We start from the raw sequence: 19,897 nt of genomic DNA, 5'->3' as shown, positions 1-19,897 counted from the left end.
AAATCTTATGCCTTATGTCTCTAAGTTATTTTTTAAATTTTATTTTATTGTGATAATATATACATATATACAACACAAACTTTACCTTTTTAACTACTTTCAAATATACCATTCAGTGGTATTAATTGCATTCACAAAATTGTGCTACCATCACCACCATCCATTACCAATATTTTCCCTTCATCCCCAAAAGAAACTCTCTACTCGTAGGCAAGATCTAAGTTTATCTTGAATCAGTCTCCCACTTACTGTTCCAGCCCCAATTACATCCTTGCACAACTGCAAAGGCTCTGTCTGCTTTCCAACAATCAATTCTCCACACAGCAGCCAGAGGGACCTTTAAAAATGCAAATCAGTGCATGCCACTTCCTACTTAACGACCTCCCATGGCTTCCCTTGGAAGAAAGCCCCAACTTGCTGACCTCTCCTACCGTTCTCCCCCTTGCCAGATCCTGCTCACCCTAGCTGCCTTTCTGTTACTTGAACTTGACAAGCTTTTCCCCACCTCTGGCCTTGGCCTTGCTAGTCCCTTTGCCTGGAACACTCCGTCTTCTTCACTGGGATGTCGCCTCGCCATCATCCCCGACCACAATATAAAGCAGCCCCACACCCACTTGCCTGATCCACTGTCACCTTACCTTCTCTATTTCTTCCACAGAACTTACCACATTCTGTAATTATCTTATTGATCCACTCAGTTTTTGGTCTGTTTTACTTACTGGAATGTCAGCATCATGAGCGCAGGGAGCCTGTCTGTCTTATAGTCCAGTAGCAAAATGCCTGGCACAAACCTGGGAGATACATTTAAGGAATGAAGGAATCCTCGGAGAACCAACTGGACGGGGGCCCACCTGGCTGCCTCCAAGGCGGCTTCTCCCTGGGAGGGACTGACTGCACGCACCTGCATCCACCCGTGTCACCCAGATGCCACAGACACACGGGCAGGCCTGTGGTTGACAATAACAATAATCTCAGCAGCAAACTCTGGGTGCTTACCAAGTGCCAGGCATGAGTCTAAGCACTTTGCATGGCTTCACTGGTTTCTTACAATTCCCCTAAGAAATGGGTACTGACATTATCCTCAGTTTACAAGCAGAGATGCACCATGTATACACACAGATCCACACCAGGACACATGTGGTCATTCAGCAAGCACACACATGCACTGCAAACATTGAATTCATTAATTACTGCCGTAGAACAGACAGATGGGTGGAATAGGAAATACAAGTATGAGATGGGGGCATCGAAGAACTACTGCAAGAAGGTGGAACAGAACAAAAGGAGAACACTGGGGAAGGGTGGGCATGGTGAGTGGAGGGCACAGGGCTAGTTTGGCTGAGGGGGTGGAAAAGGAAGCTTGGGCCACAGCTGTGGGTACAGTCTGGGGTGCAGCTATGGTGCAGGGGAAAGGACCTGGTTCCAAATTTAGCTCTGCCACCCAGCAGAGGAGTGATTGATCTTGGGCAAACCACTTACCCTCTTGCGGCCACAGCAGCAAAATGGGGTTGTGAGAAAGGGCTGTAATACCTAATTCACAGGGCAACCATCAGGATTAAATTTAAAAATGTGCATGAGAGTGCTTCATCAGCTGCAGAGGGTTTGCCGATCAAAGGCATTAGGAAAAGGTTGCAGGCTGCAAGCCAGGGAAGCTGGGGTAGGAGCTTTGCTTTGGCCCTCTGGAGTCACAGCCCACTGCTATGTGTTCCTCCAGGGCAGGCCATGGGTCTCATCAATCGTGGCCTCCTCTGTACCTTGCCTGGCACAGTCAGGACTCAATAGGTGTTTGTTGAGTGAATACAGATGTTTGTTGAGTGAATGCCTGAGTGAGGGACTGACCAGGGAAAGAATAACAGAAGGAGAATAAACACATGGGTGAGTTAAAGATAGAGTGAATAAGGCAGGGACTAGAACACCTGTCTCCGAGCCTTAGTTTCCTTATCTAAATAGGCAGTGGTAAGGCTTGGTCCACCTTTGTCTCTGGGCTCCAGCACCGATCAGTTGAGATGTGGCCTGTCCCTGTCTGCAGCAGCCACCCCCTGCTGCACAGGGCCCTGGAGGAGAGCAAGCGGAAGTGACCAGTGCTCCCCTCCCCCACATCCCTGTCCCCTGGAATTTATAGGTTTTTCATTGTCCTGCACAAAGGCCTTCTTGGGGAGGAGATGGGTGGGTGGGCAAACTGGGGAATTAAAAAGTCAGAGGCTGAGTAACAGCCGGCCACACCCGAGGCCCCATAAATCTGCTTGCCTTTCCCGTCGCATGGACTTACTTCACCCTCACCCCAAGTGCCTTGCAGGGCTCCTACTACTCCAATCTGCTCATCCTCTGCGCAGCCCAGCTCTGGAGCCTCCTGGGGCCTCACGGAGGTGGAGGTGTGGGGGGCATGAGTCACTGAGTGCTTGGGAGGTGTGAATCCTATTGCTTGATCCTTTTGCCGGTCAGAGGGTGTGTCCTCCCGTCTCACTCCCGTGTGTCCCCCAATAATTCTAGTTCACTGCTGTTCGTTCTGAGCAGAAAAACGAGCTTTCTTTGGCTATTCTAAGTCCCTTGGTGGGAGGGGGCTTGGAGGTCCAGACTCCAGGAAAATGGCATCCTCCCCCACTCTTTCCTCTCTGGTAAAGAGTGGGAGGCTGAGGGGAGAATTGGCAGATGGTGCAGTGTTAACAGATGACAGGGAAACAGAATTACTCAGCTGCTCTGTCCCTCCAGCTTCCCCATGGAAGGGGATGGCCTTCAAACTGGAAAGAGACAATGAACTCAAGTGGGAGGTTCAAGAGGAGAGGGAAAGAGAAAAGCTACAGGGGACAGGGAACAGACACGCAAAAGACCTGCTTAGAATCCCGCCTCTGCCACTTACTAGTTGGGTCATATCAAGCAGGTCAGTTAACCTCTCAGAGTCTCTGTTTCCTCATCTGTAAAATGGGTCAATGAAAAACCCTGCCTTGCCTTTCTCACTGGATTTTTATGAAGATGCTGTCTATTTCTGAGTTTGCAAAATGGGATTTAAAACTTGTGAGAAACACCATAAGGTGTAAAATGATAACTGTGTCAACCCATCAGTTGTTTGTAAAATTATTTTAAAAACTAAAAACTAAAAAACAAACAGAAAACCCCCCAATAGAGTAGAAAACATCACAGTGCATCACAAAGTTTTGCACAAAGGTTTTGTTTGTTTGTTTGTTTGTTTTGCAAAAGTTTTATATGTATGTTCATGTGTCCTGGGTCCAATGAAAATATATTGATTGTGGGTGGTCGTCAAAAGAGTTTGAAACACTCTGCATAGAGGAAATTCTTTAGTGATATCTAGAAGGGAATGGTGGATGAATGGAAACTAACAAAATGAAATGTACCAGCCTAGATGTAAAGGGCTGTGGACTCTGGACCCCCAGGCTGGGGAGACTTGGCTCTGGGCAGCTCAGTGTAACTGAGGGTGGTGGGGATGGTGGAGGGGCTTCCTCAGGACTTACCTGACTGCCCTCTTGGTGAGCCACAAGGTCTGCTTTGCTTTGTGAGATGCCTTGGGTCTGGATCCTGAGGACGCTGTCCCCAAAGACCCACTAGGCTATGGACGTGGTTCCCTCAGCATGGCCCTGAGCTGAGGTAGAGAGAAGGGGTTGGTCAGTGACCCCCAAATCCACCAGGAGTGCAGAAAAATCAGCAACAGGTCTGATGTAGTGGTGCCGAGAGCCGCCCAGCCTGAACTTCACCCATGACCCTCATCCCCATCCCCACTCAGAAGCCATAGTCCAGTGAGGGTGAGCTGGTCAGAGGAGGCCCTAAATCAATCCCAGACTCCCCCTGTTGGCATTGAGTTATAGCTGTGGGTTTTGTGATGTAGATGATGGCTGGGCAGCGGGGGGCATGACCTATGGCAGGTCACACAGGACCCCCAGAAGGGGCCAGATCTGGGGTCAGAGGCCACCTCCTCCCTTCTCCGCCCCACTCTGCGCAATCCCATCCAGTATCTAGCCCTTAAGCTGGGTCAGGGGCTTTCCCCACTGACTGCTGACCCCAGCTGTGTCTGCCACCAGGCCTGTAGGGTGGGAGTAGGGGGCTCCTGCTGGAGGAGAGGGAAGGGATGAGATGACGGAACATTGGATTCCTGAAGGTGACCTGGGCTTCATGCTCCAAACCAGACTTAGGAGTTTACCACGCAACTTAGGAGTGCCACTACGCTCCCCACGTCTCCCCCTTCTCTTCTGATTGAATGATACACCTCAAGACTCTGGCGAAACTCCAGCCCATAGGATTAGATGGCTGGAGATATGGCTTGACAGAGAGGGAGACAGAGAATGAAGCTGGTATTCCAGACATACATGTTATCAGGTCTTAAGAGAGAGACTAAGACAGAGAGATGGAAAGATCCAGATAGTAAGATGCGAAAGATCAAAAGTTAAAAAAAAAAAAAAAAAGGAGAAAAAGCAAAAACAGACAGAAAGCTGAATCAACAATGAAGAGAGAAAGGTTGAGGAGAAATTGGAATGGCCAGGGAAGGCGCATCCTGGAGAGCTCCTGTCAGACCCAGAGCTAAGAGATCAAAAGGAGGATAACCTGTAAAAGTTCTTTACTGTTAACCCTTAAGGCCCCCACACTGAGACTCCAGAAGGCCCTGACTAAAGTGTATCTGTATCACCTAGGATGGTATCCATTATTTTACATACTAACCAGCAACCTCCACTCCCCCAGTACCACTCTCATCTCTATCCACAAAGAAATGCACAGGGAGGGTCAAGCCCTAGACTGGGGACTGGGCAGGGGTTGGGAAGGGGCTAGCACAGAGTCTTTCTGAGGAGGGGGCCTGGACAGGGCACTGGGGCACTAGGCATCACTGCAAGCAGAAGGAAAAAGAAACCTCACAAACCTTCCGGGTACCCAGCTAGGATGGCTAGGCTGATTCTGGGATCTGCAGAACTAACTCCCCGACCCTGTGCTTTGGGCCAAAAATGAAACCCCGCCCCCCTCCTCCTGTGCACTTGCCCTGCAAAGTCCCCCTCCTGCATCTGACCCCACAGCCCTGGGCTACAGCCTCAACCCTGAAGGGAGGGGATATTCTCCCAGTTCCTGCCCATGGCTGCCACCTGCTGGCTGAGGGTGGCTCTGCAGCAACAGGTCCTTGAGACTGGAGGTGATCTGTACTGGTCCAGAAGTAGCTTCTCTGGGCTTGGGGAGGACAATGACAAAAGCAAAACATGAAATCCCCTTTCACCTAGCTAGATGTCCTTGAGGCCTCTGAGCACAGATTGAAGTCTCCCTGTCCCTCGACAGCCGTCCCTGAATGGTGCCAGGGAGTTCTGGAGGCGAGAGGCAAGACTATCAGGGAACTGGTATTTACACACGCTGTGCTAGATGCAGGGGACACAGAGATGACCCAGGTGGGAGAAATAGCCAACAACTAGTGTGAAACGTACAAGAGCCGAAATATGTGCCTGACACAGAGAAGGTTTCAATGAACAGTTATTCAGTGAATAACTGAATGAATGAAGTACAGAAATAGCACTGAGACGCGAAGAATTCTCTGTGCAGGAGAGAATGAGAGGAAGAGGTGGAAACAGTGAGGGAAGAGTTTTGGATTTTTTTCTTTTATTTCTTTTGTTATCATGTAATAATTTTCTTGGTGGAAGATTCAAACATTATACAAGTCTGAAAACAAAATGTGGAAGGTCTCCTTTCACCCGACTCGTATTCTTCTTCCATAAGCTAACCACTGTCAACGTTTCAAGGTGCAGCCTTCTATCCAATGGTGCTCAACCTTGGCTGCACATAAGAATCACTTGGGGGGATTTAAAAAACCCCATTGCCCAGGCCTTGCCCAGACCAATTACCTCAGAATCTCTGGAGGTGGTTGCCAGGCATCACTATTTTTAAGAGTCCCTAAGTGATTACAAAGTGCAGCCAGTGTTAACAACTACTGTTATAGTCATTTACACACATGTAAATAGCCAATCTTAATCATGCAATATATATCGTAATCACAAAATATATATCTTAATCACACTGTGTGTGTGTGTGTGTGTGTGTGTGTGTGTTACATTTGGCTCCCCTATCCTCCACTCAGGTAACAACATGTCTTAGGGATATTTTCAGAACAGTCCATATGGATCTATCTTACTCTTTTTTAAATGGTGGCATATTTTGCATGGTCCATACTCTCTCTAACCCTTCTCCTATTAACCAACATTTAGGTTGCTTAGAATTTTTCTTTCTTTTCTTTTCTCTTTTCTTTTCTTTTCTTTTCTTTTTGTTTCTTTCTTTCTTTCTTCCTTCCTTTCTTTCTTTTTTTACTATTACAAACAAGACTGCAAGGTATATATGGTTTATCTTTGCTCACATATGTAAACACTGTTTTGGGAAAGATTCCTAAAAGCAGAATTTCTGGGGCAATGTGTATGTGCATTTGTTATATTGATAGTTACTGTCAAATGCTTTCCAAAAATACTTCACTAATTTACATTGCCCCAACAGTGGAAGCACTTAGTATTATTAATGTTTAAGTTTTGCTAAGCTGATGGGCCAAAAGTAGTATTTCATTATTATTTTAATTTGCTTTTCCTACTTACTTATGAGGTAAACATATTTTCATTTATTTATTAGCCATTTGTATTTCTTCTATGAATTATCTGCTCATGTCTTTTGCCCATTTTCCTATTGGGTTGTTTTTTTAATTAATTAGGATTATAGGAAATTCTATTTCCAATAATATGACTGGCTGGATTCTGGACAGATATTTCTGAGTAACACAAGTGAAAATGCTGATTAAAATATAAATGCCAATTATTTTAAAAACTAGAAGAGCTGGCTAGATAGCAAGAATTTATTGGGTTAAAATATAAGGGAAATGTACTAGCTGCGTGATTTTTCTGTAAATCCGCAACTGCTCTAATAAAGAAAAAACTAGAAAAAAATTTAAGGGAAGGCAGGAATCAGGAAACCAGAATATGGAAGCTCTTTTTGTCTGAGGATATTTCTTGAGCCAGGCAAACATGAGTTTCAATTTCCACAGCCTTTATCTTTGATAAAACCAAGATGAAGAATCTAAAAAGAGATTTCCCTAAAAAGCTGGGGCTCCAAAGGGGTACACACTCAATGTAAAACTGGACCTGAAATAAATCCATCCCACTGTAACCTCCAGGGACTTTAAGGAAAATTACCTTAGTGCTAAGTTGATAAGAAGGAGCCATCTCTGATTGTAACCACTATTTGGTCCTTGAGCTAGTATGTAGCCAAGCTTACATTACCTGGGTGATCCAAAACTATCAAGGTCAGGAATTTAGTTTCAAGTGGTCCAGGATTGTTAGTACTTCTAGATGACTGACAGAAGCAAACCCACATTCTCTCTGAAGGAAGACAACTCCATCTTCAGCCTCAAGGAATTTCCACCATAATTTTCCAGGAAAAAAAAAAAAAAGAGCTCACAGTAAAAACAGTAATAGCAATAAAAAAACCCTAACTTAAAGGAAAAATGGCACTGTGAGCAATATCCAACAGACACATTCAGCAGCAGAAACAGACTTGCAAGGTCTTCAGACATCAGAACTATCAGATCAGAATATAAAATAATCATGTTTTATATGGTCAAAGAAATAGTCAAGCTTGAAATACCAGCAGAGAATAGGAAACTATAAAGGAAATTCTAAAGATGAAAAAATAAAATAATTGAATTCCATTAATTTATTGTTTATAATCATACTTTATTTTTATGGTATATGCAGATAAAATAGCAGTGTATATCAAAGATTTTTCTTTATATTCTAAATAAAAATTTTTTTGAAAAGTAGACATATTTAATTCTTAAAATTCTCACAATTTTCTACTACTCTAATTTGAAATGAGAAAATAAATTATTTTCCTTACACACCATGATATCCATCAGTGTCAGTTTTATATCTTGTGTAGTAACATGCAGTATAGAATTCATACTTTAATCCTTTAACTGAGGACAATATTTAGTTATATCGGTTTCATAACAGAAAACAACTATTTACAAACTTGGATACATTTGAACATCAATAGACTCTTTGGATGGTGGTTTTATATTTAGGATAATCACTCCCAAGATATATGTGGAATTCTCTTATTACAACATCTTCATATCTGGTATTCAGTATCCATTTGTAGCTCTTCGTTCACATAATTAATATTCATTGAAAAAGAAAAACTGAAAAACTGTATCATTCTCCTATTACTGCTGTAAACAAATTATCACAAATTTAGTGACTTAAAACAGCACAAATTTACTCTCTTACAGTTCTGAAGACAACTTTGAAATGTTCTTATTGGGCTAAAATCAAGGTGTCAGCAAGGCTGCATTCCTTCTTGAGACTCTAGGAAGAATCTGTTTCCTTGCCTTTGCCAGCTTTTAGAGGCCTCCTGCATCCCTTTTCTTGTGGCTCCTTCCTTGCATCACTCCAACCTCTGCTTCTGTCATCACACCTCCTACTCTGATCCTGTGTCTGCTGTCACATAGACTTCTCTCCTTCTGCTTCCATCATCACATCACCTTCTCTAGTCTAAAGACCCTTGTGATTACACTGGGCCCACCCAGATAATCCAGGATAAGCTCCCCATTTCAAGATCCTTATTTTAATCACAGTGACAAAAGTATTTTTCCAGGTAAGGTAACATATTCACAGGTTAGAGGATGAGGACATGGACAACACAACAATGTTATTCATTTCCATAAAGTTTGAAATCACAGATCCTTAAAAATAACTAAATGGACAGAGATAATAGCAGTTTAGACAGAGCTGAAGAGATAATCAGTTAACTGGGAGACAGGTGAAAAGAAATTATCCATAAATGCAGCACAAAGAGAAGAAAGAGATAAAAGGTTTAAAGAGATGTGGAGAGACATGGACAATAGAGTGAGACAGTCAAACATATGTTTAGTTGGAGTTCCAGAAGGAGAGAAAGAATGGGGCAGAGGCAGTATTTGAAGAGAATTTTCCAGAATTGATAAAAGACAACAATCTATAGATCCAAATGCAGGATACATAAAAATCCAAAGAAAGATAAATAAAAAGGAATCCCTATCTAAACATATTGGAGTGAAACTTCAGAACACCAAAGAGAAATTGAAGATCATAAAGGCAGCAAGAGAGAAAAGATGAGCTTCAAAGGAGACAAGCTGAAAGCCAGAAACCAGTAGGATATTTTCAATGTGTCTCTGCATCCAGCAAGTACAAAATACATATTCTTTTTAAGAACACATGAAATATTTACAAATTTTGTCCATCTTGTAGAACACAAAGCAAGTTTCAACTTATTTTAAAATATATTGAAATATATTTACTATAGTTGTAATGCTAGAAATCAGTAACAAAATAAAATCCCCATATGTCTGAAAGTTAATAAACACATCTGAATAATTCACTGGTTAAAGAGGAAATCATAATACAACAACTAATGCGGTAATTAGGGGAAACTTCAAGTCTTAATTGCTTCTATTCAAAAGGAAGAAAGGATGAAAACTAATTAACTATGTACATGTCTCAAAAATTTAGAAAAAGAACAGCAAAATAATTCCAAGGGAAGTAGAAGAAAATACATTTTAAAAGCTAACGGCAGGGGCAGACACCACTACCCACAGCCGCACCACTCCACCTGCCGCCATGGTCAAACACACCATTTTCTTTGACAGCACCACCAACAGTGAGCCCTTGGGCCACACCTGCTTTGAGTTGTTTGCAGATAAAGTTCCAATGACAGCAGAAAACTTTCATGCTCTGAGTACTGGGGAGAAAGGATTTAGTTATAAGGGTTCCTGCTTTCCCAGAATTATTCCTGGGTTTATGTGCCAGGGTGGTGACTTCATATGCCATAATGGCTCTGGTGATAAGTCCATCTATGGGGAGAAGTTTGATGATGAGAACTTCATCCTGAAGCATACAGGTCCTGGCATCTTGTCCATGGCTAATGCTGGACCCAACACAAATGGTTCCCAGTTTTTCATCTGCACTGCTAAGACACAGTGGTTGGATGGCAAGCATGTGGTCTTTGGCAAAGTGAAAGACGGCAGGGACACTGGAAGCCATGGAGCACTTTGGGTCCAGGAAGGGCAAGACCAGCAAGATCACCATTGCCGACTGTGGACAAATTTGATTTGTGTTTTGTCTTGACCACCAGACCATTCGTTCTGTAGCTCAGGAGAGCATCCCACCTCCCCTGGTCTGCTCACAGTGTCCTATCATTGTGATCTTGCAGCAATTCTTTGGGTTCTACATTATCCTCCCCTTCCAAGTCTAGCTGAATTGCAGAGTTTAAGTTTATGATTATGAAATAAAAAGTTAAACAACAACAACAACAACAAAAAGCTAACAGCAGGAACTAATGAATTAGAAAACAAACAAGCGAAAGAGAAAATCAAAAGTTCCTTGAAAGAAAAAACTAATAAAATTGTCAAACCTTGGTGAGATTGCTGAAGGGGAAAAAAGGAGATGGCACAATTACCAATAAGACAGTTAAAACAGGGAACTTAACTATGGATATTACAGGCATAAAAAGACAGTAAGAAGACATTATGAACAACTTTATGCCAGCATTTTAAAATTTGGAAGAAATTACCAAATTCCTAGAAAAAATACTTACCAAAACTGATTTGAGAAGAAATAGAAAACATGAATAGTCCTATTACCATTAAATCAATGGTCAAAATGTTTCCCAACAAGAAAAGTCAGGTTGACTTCGCTGGAAAGATATAGTGAACAGTAAAAGAATAAATAATTCCAATCCCTTACAAACGCTTCCAGAAAAGAGAATGAGGTATTATTTTATGAGGCTTTGTTTTCAGATATCAGAATTGGCAAGTGTAAGAGTAGAAATGAAAAGTTTAGGCCAATCCCACTCATGAATGTAGATGCAAAAGTCCCATGCAAAGTATTAGTAAATAAAAATTCAGCAATGTATGAAAATAATATATTATAATTCAGTTGCATTATCTTAGAAATGCAGGGTTGGTTCAACATCAGAAAATTAATTGATATAATCCAACATATTAACATATTAAGGGGAAAATCATGATTATTTTAATAGCTGCAGAAAAAGCATTTTATAAAATTCAATTATTTTCACTTCATTCCTCTAAAAGTAAAATCTCTTAGTAAACTAAGAATAGAAGGGACTTCATTAATCTCATAAAAGACATGAACAAAAACCTCCAACAAATATAATACTTAATGGTGAAACATAGAAAGTTTTCTCTTTATTATAGGGAACAAGACAAAGATGCCCATTATCATCACTTCTATTTAATATTGTACTGGAGAACCTAGCCAATATAGTGAGGTAAGAAAAAGAAATAAATATATAAGACTTGAAAGGATGAAACAAAAACAAAAATAATAATTATTAGTATTAATAATTCTATGTATTGTCTACATAGAAAATTTAAAAGCATTTTCAAATATTTTATTAAAATCAACAAGAGAGTTTAGAAAACTTCTTGGATACAAAGTCAATATCAAAAATGTATAGTCTATTAGATAACATACTATATGGAAATATTCTAATTCTATATTTCAGGAACATGTAATTAGAAAAAAATAATAAAAATAAATAGAGACAATTAACAAAAAGATATCTAGGAATAAATCTATCAAAACATGTATAAGTCATTCTATTAGTCATCCAAATATAAGTGCTTCAATGCACACACAAAAGTTTATTTCTCACTCATTCAAAATCTGCTGTGCATCTGGGTGATTATCCATGCAGCAACTTGGTGGTACAGGTTGCTTGGGTCTTGTGGCTCCACCATCCTGATATGAGGCATTCTTCACCATCACCAAGGGAGGAAAAGAGCATGTTGGTGAGTCTTAAACCAGCAAGCAAATGCATTGGCTCAGAAGGGACACATGTCATTTCCACTCACAATCGATTAGTCAAAATTAGCCACATAGCTTTGCCTGATTGCAAGGACGATGGGGAAGTATAATCCTACCATGTGCCAGGAAGAAATAGGAGAACTGGACATGGGTAAGTACTATAAGGTTCAAACAATTTTATATGCATTTATGTGTGTGTATGTGTGTATGTGAGAGTTAGAGAGAGAGAGATTACTTCCATGTGGACACTCATAAAAGAGAAAAATAAAATGGGAGTACTTGCTCTGCCAGATAGCATGATTTATTTTAAAGCTACAATAATTAGGACAGTAGGATATAGGCCCAGAGATAGACAAATAAACCAAGTACCTTCTTCTGTGATTCCTTCATCCTCAACACATGGCTTCAACCTCATGGTCCAAGATGACTGCTTGTTCCAGCCATCACTTCTTTAGTCAGCAGGACAGAGGGTGGAAGATGAAGAAGAACACACCCCTGTCACATTAAGGATACTTCTAGAAGCTGAACACACCATCTCCACTTAAATTAGGGCTAGTTTCAGCCAGAGATTAGTCATATAATCATACTTATTTCAAGAATGGCTGGAAAATGTACTCTTTAGCTGGGCAGCCCATGCCCAGCTAGAATTCAAGGGGGCTCTATTATATATAGCCAATAAATACATGGAGAGATGTTCAACATCATTAGTGATTAGGGAAATGCAAATCAAGACCTTATATCCTTACGACTGAGAAAATTTAAAAATCTGACAATACAAGTGTGAGAGAAGATATGGACCAACAGATCTCTTTTACATTGCTGGTTAGAGTATAAATTGGTGCAACCAATTTGGAAAGCAGTTTGGCATTATCTCCTAAAATTATACAATTAAATGATTATGAACCAGCAGCCCCACTCCTAGGTATACATGCAAGGAACACTCTTGCAAATACAGTCATTCAAAAGTGTTCATAGCATCACAATAATTAATAGCAGAGACCTGAAAACACTCCAAATATCCATAATAGGGCAGTGCATGAATAACTGTGGTATATTCACACAATGGAGTATTATACAGCAATCAAAATGAACAGACCACAAAACAGACAACAATAATTAATCTTAGCAACTTGATATTAAATGGTAAAAGTAGGTAGCAAAAGTCCACACAGAGCATTACATCCTTTTAAAAATAAATTAATCAAAATAATATATAATATATACTTTGAGGGAATATATAAAGATGCAAAATATAAAGAATACAAAAAAATAAAGAAAAATAAAGGAATAATGGACATGAGAATCAGGAAAATAGCAGCCTTTGGAGGGGGAGGTAAGGGGTATGTTGGAGGAATATGTTTAGATGTAGGTTATTTTCAAGTTCTAGTTTTTGTTTGGGGGGCAGTTTCATGGGTGCTTATTACATTATTAAAAGTAATTAAGTAACCAATAGACTAAACAAATCAAGCCATGGAGGGATATTAAGTATTTGTCATGAACTAGGATTGTGATTAATCTATTCAGTATCTATGAAGTTTAAGAAAGAGAGAGAGAGAGAAACACTGTATTTATCAACAATAAGCAAATAAAATACAAGGTTTGGTTCACCATAGTAAGAAAGACTATAAAGAATCTAGGAATCAACCTGACAGTGGATGCTTCAAGACCATCATAGAGAAAAAAGTTTAATTCTATTGAAGGAAATAAAGGAATCCTGGAAATTGGATAAATACACCATGTTAATTTAGAAGAAGATTTAACATTGTGAGGTAGCCAATTTTCTCCAAAACATTTCATAAATTCCATGCAATTCCTATCAAAATGTCAGCAAAAATTTTTAAAGAATTCAACCAACTGATTAGCAAATTAAATGAAAGAATAAAAATAAAATTTGAAAACAAAGTGCAAATATGGAGAACTCACCTGATCAGATTTAGAGTACTCATACAGGTACTCTAAAACTGACAATAGGTTTATTATCTAGAATATGAGAAAGAATCCTTGAAAAATCAACTTTAAGAGACCAGAAATTTGAATAGAACATTAGACAAAGGCTATTGAACAGGCAATTCACAAAAAGGGGGGACATATGGCTAGCAGGTATGTGGAGCTGCCTGTTGATAATCAGAAAAATCCTACGTAAAATAGCAATATAACTTTATAGAACTATTGGGCTGACAAAAATTAAAAGACTGAATAGTTACAAGTGTTGACAAAGATGTAGGAAAATATTTATGCACTGCTGGTGGGTACACTGCAAAATTGAGAGCACTCTGACAGTACCTGGTCAATAAGCATGTATGTGCCCTATGACCCAGTAATCTCAGAGATGTTCTCTCACAGTTCCACAGGCAGATATGCACAGGATGTTCACTACAGCATTATTTGTAGTGGCAGGAAGTTAGAAGCAACCTAGGTGTCCATCACTGGAAGAATGGATAAATAAAATGTAGTGGAGGCACACTACGGAATTCTATGCAGCAGTTAGAAGAGATTTACTAGATTATGTGCCAGACATTGCTGATTAGCTGATGCAATCCCTATCCACAAGACCCCTTCTCTCTAGTCACTTTTCAGCTAGGTGTGATCATGTAACACAGTTAAAATGTAAGCAGTAGTCCAATGGGTGGGGTTCCTGGGAAAATCTTTGCTTGATAAAAGACACAGGGTATGCCTTTTTACCTCTTTCTTTCTCCCTCATTCTTCCTGCCTGGAAAATGGATGTGATGGCTGGAGGTATGGTGGCCATTTTATGACCATGAGGAAAAGTCAAGAGAATCCCAGAGAAGGCCCTGACATCAAGTTGCTGAAACAACACCAAGAGCCGCCAATATCTGAACTTCTTATTTTGTGTGAAAAATAAACCCTTATTTGTTTAAGCCACTTGCATCAGTTGTTCAATTGCAGACAACAGAAACAATATAGCTAGTTTCAACAGAAAGGGATGGGTAAGCAGGCTCTAGGTCCAGAAACAACTCCCAACTCTGAGAGTCACACGACCTTTGTGTGTGTTTGGAAAAACAGCAGTCACTCCTACAGGACGCTGCTCACCACAGAGCCCCAACACTTCTGTCATGATCTGTGACAGCAAAACGGAAGTCCCATGACATTTAGCTGTGTTCCAAATTTATGTGCTGCCCAAGAGCATCTGTTTGGCAGAATCTAAATCATAGATTCTTAACTCAAGGGAAACTGGGAAGTGTAGTTTTGGCTTTTCAGCTTCTGCAATTTAGAAGAAACACTAAAAGGAGTTTCAGATTGATGTTATGCAGCCATTCTACAATAGCCACCCACCACTGAGGTCAGCTTTTGCTTACTTACAACCAAATGCACACCTAACTGATACAATGCAGAAAAAACGATAGGTCTTTAACACATAGCACTGATTGAAAAAAGAGTGAATTCTATAGTACATTTCGTAAGACACACATTAAAAACACATCTAAAGCAACACTACATTTTCCAATGAAGTGTACATTTTCAAGGACAATATAAGTGCCAACTGGTAAAGGAAGGAGGGAGTGAGGGTTGGAGATGAAAGAGAAAAACTAAATAAAGTAAAATTAAACAAGCAAGAGATCTTGTAGAGTTTGATGGTGGGAGCGGTATAAAAAGAGGAATATGATTGCCTCAATTCTCTATACCCGAGGTTCCAAACTAATCCATTAAAGTGAGTACACCATAATTTCTGTACTCCTGATTTGCCAATCCTTTATGTTTTAATTTCCCCGGAAATTCAAAAAATAGGGCCGCTCAACCCACAGACTTTCTGAGAGTCCTGTTGGCTCGCCCCCTCTTCCCACCAACACACCCTCACCAAGGCCGGCTCTGTCAAAGGGGGAGGGGTCTTCAGGCTCGGTTGGGAGACCCCAACACCCTTCCATCTCTGAGTTTCTGAAGGCCGCTAGTCTGTGAGAAGGTTGACGATGAGTGCGTTTGCGGGGGTGCAGTGGGGAGTGGGGGGTGGAGTCTTACTCTCTGAGCCCGCCCCCGGGAGGGAGGAGCGGCTCAGGACCAGCCCGCTGTGCGTAAGTCCTCAGGGCGAGTCTTGATCAGCTCCAGAGACGAAAGCGCTCGCCTCTCCCGCCCCGCCCCATCCCTTACCAACCGCATTTAATCCAGCTCAGGCACGCGGTGTTTGCAGCAGCTCTTTCCTTAAGTCCAACCATCTGTTGCCTGCCCTGCTTCCTGGGGAGGGACAGTCCACCTTGAGCCATTTTGGAGACCCGATGAGCGTGCTTCGAAGAGTCTGGGGGGATGCTGTAGGCTCCAGATTGTGCCCCAGCAATGCCTGCTTCAAAAGGACCCCCAAACGCCCAGGTAAAAGCCCCACGGGGAGGAGAAGACGACCACCCCCTCTCTTTGCATCTCCTGCCCTCTTAAGGCTCCTGCCACTCTGCCTCCAGCTCACACTTCATCCTCTTCGTGGATAGGGCAAGACACCCCATCAAGAAAAGGCAGGGGGTGGGTTGCTGACAGCTGCTGGGACACTCCCTGGCAGGCGGAGAGACACTGCTCACTCTGTTCTGTGTTATAGATGCCAGCTGTATGAGGAGTGGGGACTCACCTTCTTGTCCCCAGGCTGGAAGTGGCAGCACTGCCATTGCAGAAGGGACAGCTGGATGTGTCTGAGTCACTGTCCTGCCCCAGCAAGGAGACCCCTGCCCCAGGATGCAGGCTGGGGGCCCTGTACTGGGCCTGTGCCCGCAATGACCCTGCCCGGCTCCAAACCTTGCTGGATGGTGGGCTGTCCCCAGAGGAGGCCACGCAAGTGGACGGCAATGGGAGGGTGAGCTATCCCAGGTACTTCCCAGGGCAGCTGGGGACAGCTCTGTATCCCCACCACGCTATCTTTGTCTGACTCCCGGAGAGAGTTTCAAGGTCAACACCCCTTGTCTGGGTCCTCAGGAGGAAGGGAGGGGATGAGGATGGGAATTCACAGGGCTGGGGCAGGCCCTGGGGCAGTTGTGGGCTTGCAGGACACAGGGGTCCCCAGGGAGAACCTGGGAACAAGTTTAGGGGCTGAGCTGCCCCCCTCCCCCAGACAGGCCTCATGGTGGCCTGCTGCCACGGCTTCGGGAGCATCGTGGCCCTGCTTAGCCGCTGTCCGTTCCTTGATGTGAACCAGCAGGACAAGGAAGGGGACACGGCCCTCATGCTGGCTGTCCAAGCAGGTGTGAGGCTACTGATCCCCAGTCCCCACTCAACCCCCTTAATCCAGCCGGGACCATAGGCTCCCACCCTTCACACTGCCTTCTGCAGCCCCAGGCTCTGCTGTGGTGGGTGGAGAGTGGGTATGGGGCGTCACCTCCTCCTTTTCCGGGGAATCAAGCTCCGCCCTCGCTGCCCTGCAGGCCACGTGGCCCTTGTGAATCTCCTGCTCAACTACTACGCGGGTGTGGACCTGGAGCGCCGGGACCAGCGAGGGTTCACGGCGCTGATGAAAGGCGCCATGCAGGACCACTCCGAGTGCGTGGCTGCCCTTCTTATGGCAGGTGCATGGGGCTGAGGCCAGGGAAGCCAGATCAGCTGTTCTAGTTGCAGAGAGGGGAGGGGCAGAGATGGAGGATCCATTGACAATCTTGGCAGACTTCCTGGAGGTGGGGAATGTGCTTTGGGTTTCTCACCATCAACAGTGTCCAGCAATTGACAGCTCTTTTTACAATGTGAATGGCAGCCCCAGAAAGCTTGGGAGAACAACCTTGACCAACCGGACAACCTAAAACAAAAAGGGTTAGTATCTAGAAGGTTTTAGTGCTGGCCCTGCTGCTTGCTGAGTGAGCCTGGGCAGAGGGCCTCCCTCTCTGGGCCTCACCATACCGTGAGGGTATTGGCTTTCTCTGGGTGACTTCCAGCTGTGACAAGGCAGGGTTCCAGGGGACACAGTGATGTGTAATGGGGCCTGTCATCTTGGGGACCACTGGGCTGAGGTCCGCAGTAGCCATGAAATCACAGTTCCTAGTTATTTCCTGAGGTGGGGCTTCCTTCTGCTGGTCACTCTGGGGGACCCCAGCCTCCAGCTTTTCCCTTCCCCACCTTACCAGACTCCTAGGATTAGAGGGTGTGGTGAAGAAGAGGAGAACCAGGAGAGGGAGCCAGCAGAGCCCCACCCCCACCCCCCAAGGTGCAACTTGAACCTCCGCCTGGGCAACCTACACACCACCCCTCTGGGCAGCTCCTTGGATTCAGGAGGGCCTTATTCTGCTCCAGGTTTGGAGACCCCCAATAGGTCTCCTGAAATCTTTTCCCCTCTCTGGTCTTCAGTTTCTTCATTTCATAAGCAGGAGGTTGCAAGACTGGCTTTCCAGATTCCAGCTTCAGTGGTACTGGTTTGGAATCCAGATCAGTCCCGCTGCTAAAGAACCTGCCCTTGCACAAATTGCCAACCCTTGTCCCACCTGCACCACGTCTGGGCCCCCTCCCAGGTGCTGACCTGACAGCAGTGGATCCCACTCGGGGCAAGACGGCCCTGGAGTGGGCGATGCTGACCGACAGCTTCCACACGGCGCGGAGGATCCGGCAGCTGCAGCGACGGCCCCAAGTGGAGCAGCTCAGCCAGCGCTACCGGCCTGAGTGGCCAGTCTTGCCAGGGCTTGTGGCCCAGGCCCAGGCAGCCCCGTCCTTCCTGGAGCGACTGCAGGCCACCTTGAGCCTCCCCTTCCTCCAATCTGCTCCTCAGGAGGGGGGAGTCCTGGACCACTTTGTGACCGTCACCACCAGCCTGGCCAGCCCCTTCCTCACCACTGCCTGCCACACCCTGTGCCCCGACCGCCCCCCAGCACTGGGCACCCGAAGCACGTCTGTGCCAGAACTGCTGGGCACTGCCCCATCCCCTCCCCTGGTGCCCCAGCCACCCCAGGGAGTCCCTGATCCCCGGGTCCTTGTCCCCTACCAGAGCTCTCAGGGTATGTTGAGCCTGTGCTCTCAGTGGCTACGGTCCAGGGACCGTCCCAGCCCCAGGTCCCCACACCCCAAGATCGTTGTCTCCAAGACACCCTCAGCCCGCAACCAGTGCAAGTCTGAGCCCAGGCCTGCAGGGCATTGCAGCCTAGCCCTTCCTGTCTGGCCCTATCAGGAGCTCAGGATGGCGAGGAGAAGAGAGGAGGAGGCCAGGTGGACCCAGAGCCTTGGGAAGCTGGGCTAGATGGGGCTGGGGGCAGGTAATCAGGCACTATCCCTAAGGCTCCTCTCCTCCCGGAGCATCCTTCTGCCTTCCCTTCCACCCCTGCTTAACTGAATCTGTTCTCAACCTAAGTCCAAGATTATTCATTACAGAATTGTTTGCAACAGTAAAAGAGTGGAAATAACCTAATTTTCCATCAATAGGGGACTGGCTACATTGATGGTGGGTATAATTACTATATACTCCATTTTAGTTTCCTAGGCTGCTCTAGCAAATAACATGAAATGGGTTGGGTTAAACAATGGGAATTTATTCATTCATGGTTTTGAGGCCAGGAAAATGTCCAAATTAAGGCATCATCAAGGAGATGCTTTCTCCCCGAAGACTGTGGTGTTCTGGGGCTGGCTGCTGGCGATCCTTGGCTCCTCTCACATGGAAAGGCACATGGCAGCATCTCCTAGTTTCTTCCTTCTTTTCCAGGTTCTGTTTCAGCTTCTTACTTCCTGTGGCTTTCTCTCTTTCTGTTTCAATTTCGTTCCAGGTATAAAGGACTCCAGTAATAGGATTAAGATCCATCCTGATTGAGTAACCTCATCAAAAGGTCCTACTTACAATGGGTTCACACCCACAGGAATGGGTTAGATTTAAGAACATGTTTTTCTGGGCTTCAAACCATTACATGCATACAGTGTATGAAGTAGCAAACCAAGAGTAAGGAAACTATCTATGTTCTGACGTGAAACTACCTTCAAGATGTGTTAAGTGAAAATAACCAAAGGGCGGAACAGTGTATATGGCATGCTAGTATTTGTCAAAGTATAATTTTCAAAAAGCTAAAATATGACTAATACAAATATATAGTGAGTACCAAGGTTTATTTACATGATGAAGGAACAATCAGAAGGATGTCAAAGGAAAACATTTAAAAAACTGTGGCTTGTTAGAGTTGTCCAAC

General features: G+C 43.9%; 1 protein-coding gene and 1 pseudogene across 1 annotated transcript; both read left to right on the top strand.

Moving 5' to 3' along the window:
- Positions 1-9,608: 9,608 nt before the first annotated feature.
- On the top strand, positions 9,609-10,224 carry LOC119542209 (annotated as a pseudogene).
- Positions 10,225-16,578: 6,354 nt separating this feature from the next.
- Positions 16,579-18,963, top strand: ANKRD33 (ankyrin repeat domain 33). The gene is made up of 4 exons (XM_037847436.1): positions 16,579-16,608; positions 16,864-16,993; positions 17,174-17,314; positions 18,245-18,963. The coding sequence occupies exons 2-4, from the start codon at positions 16,873-16,875 to the stop codon at positions 18,961-18,963; spliced, it is 981 nt and encodes a 326-aa protein (XP_037703364.1). The 5' UTR covers positions 16,579-16,608; positions 16,864-16,872.
- The last annotated feature ends 934 nt before the right edge of the window (positions 18,964-19,897 follow it).

Source organism: Choloepus didactylus, chromosome 8, assembly GCF_015220235.1.
Source record: "Choloepus didactylus isolate mChoDid1 chromosome 8, mChoDid1.pri, whole genome shotgun sequence".
In the NCBI taxonomy this organism is placed as follows: domain Eukaryota; kingdom Metazoa; phylum Chordata; class Mammalia; order Pilosa; family Megalonychidae; genus Choloepus; species Choloepus didactylus.
Note: the sequence above shows the minus strand (reverse complement) of the source record. Positions and strands in the feature narration are given on the sequence as shown.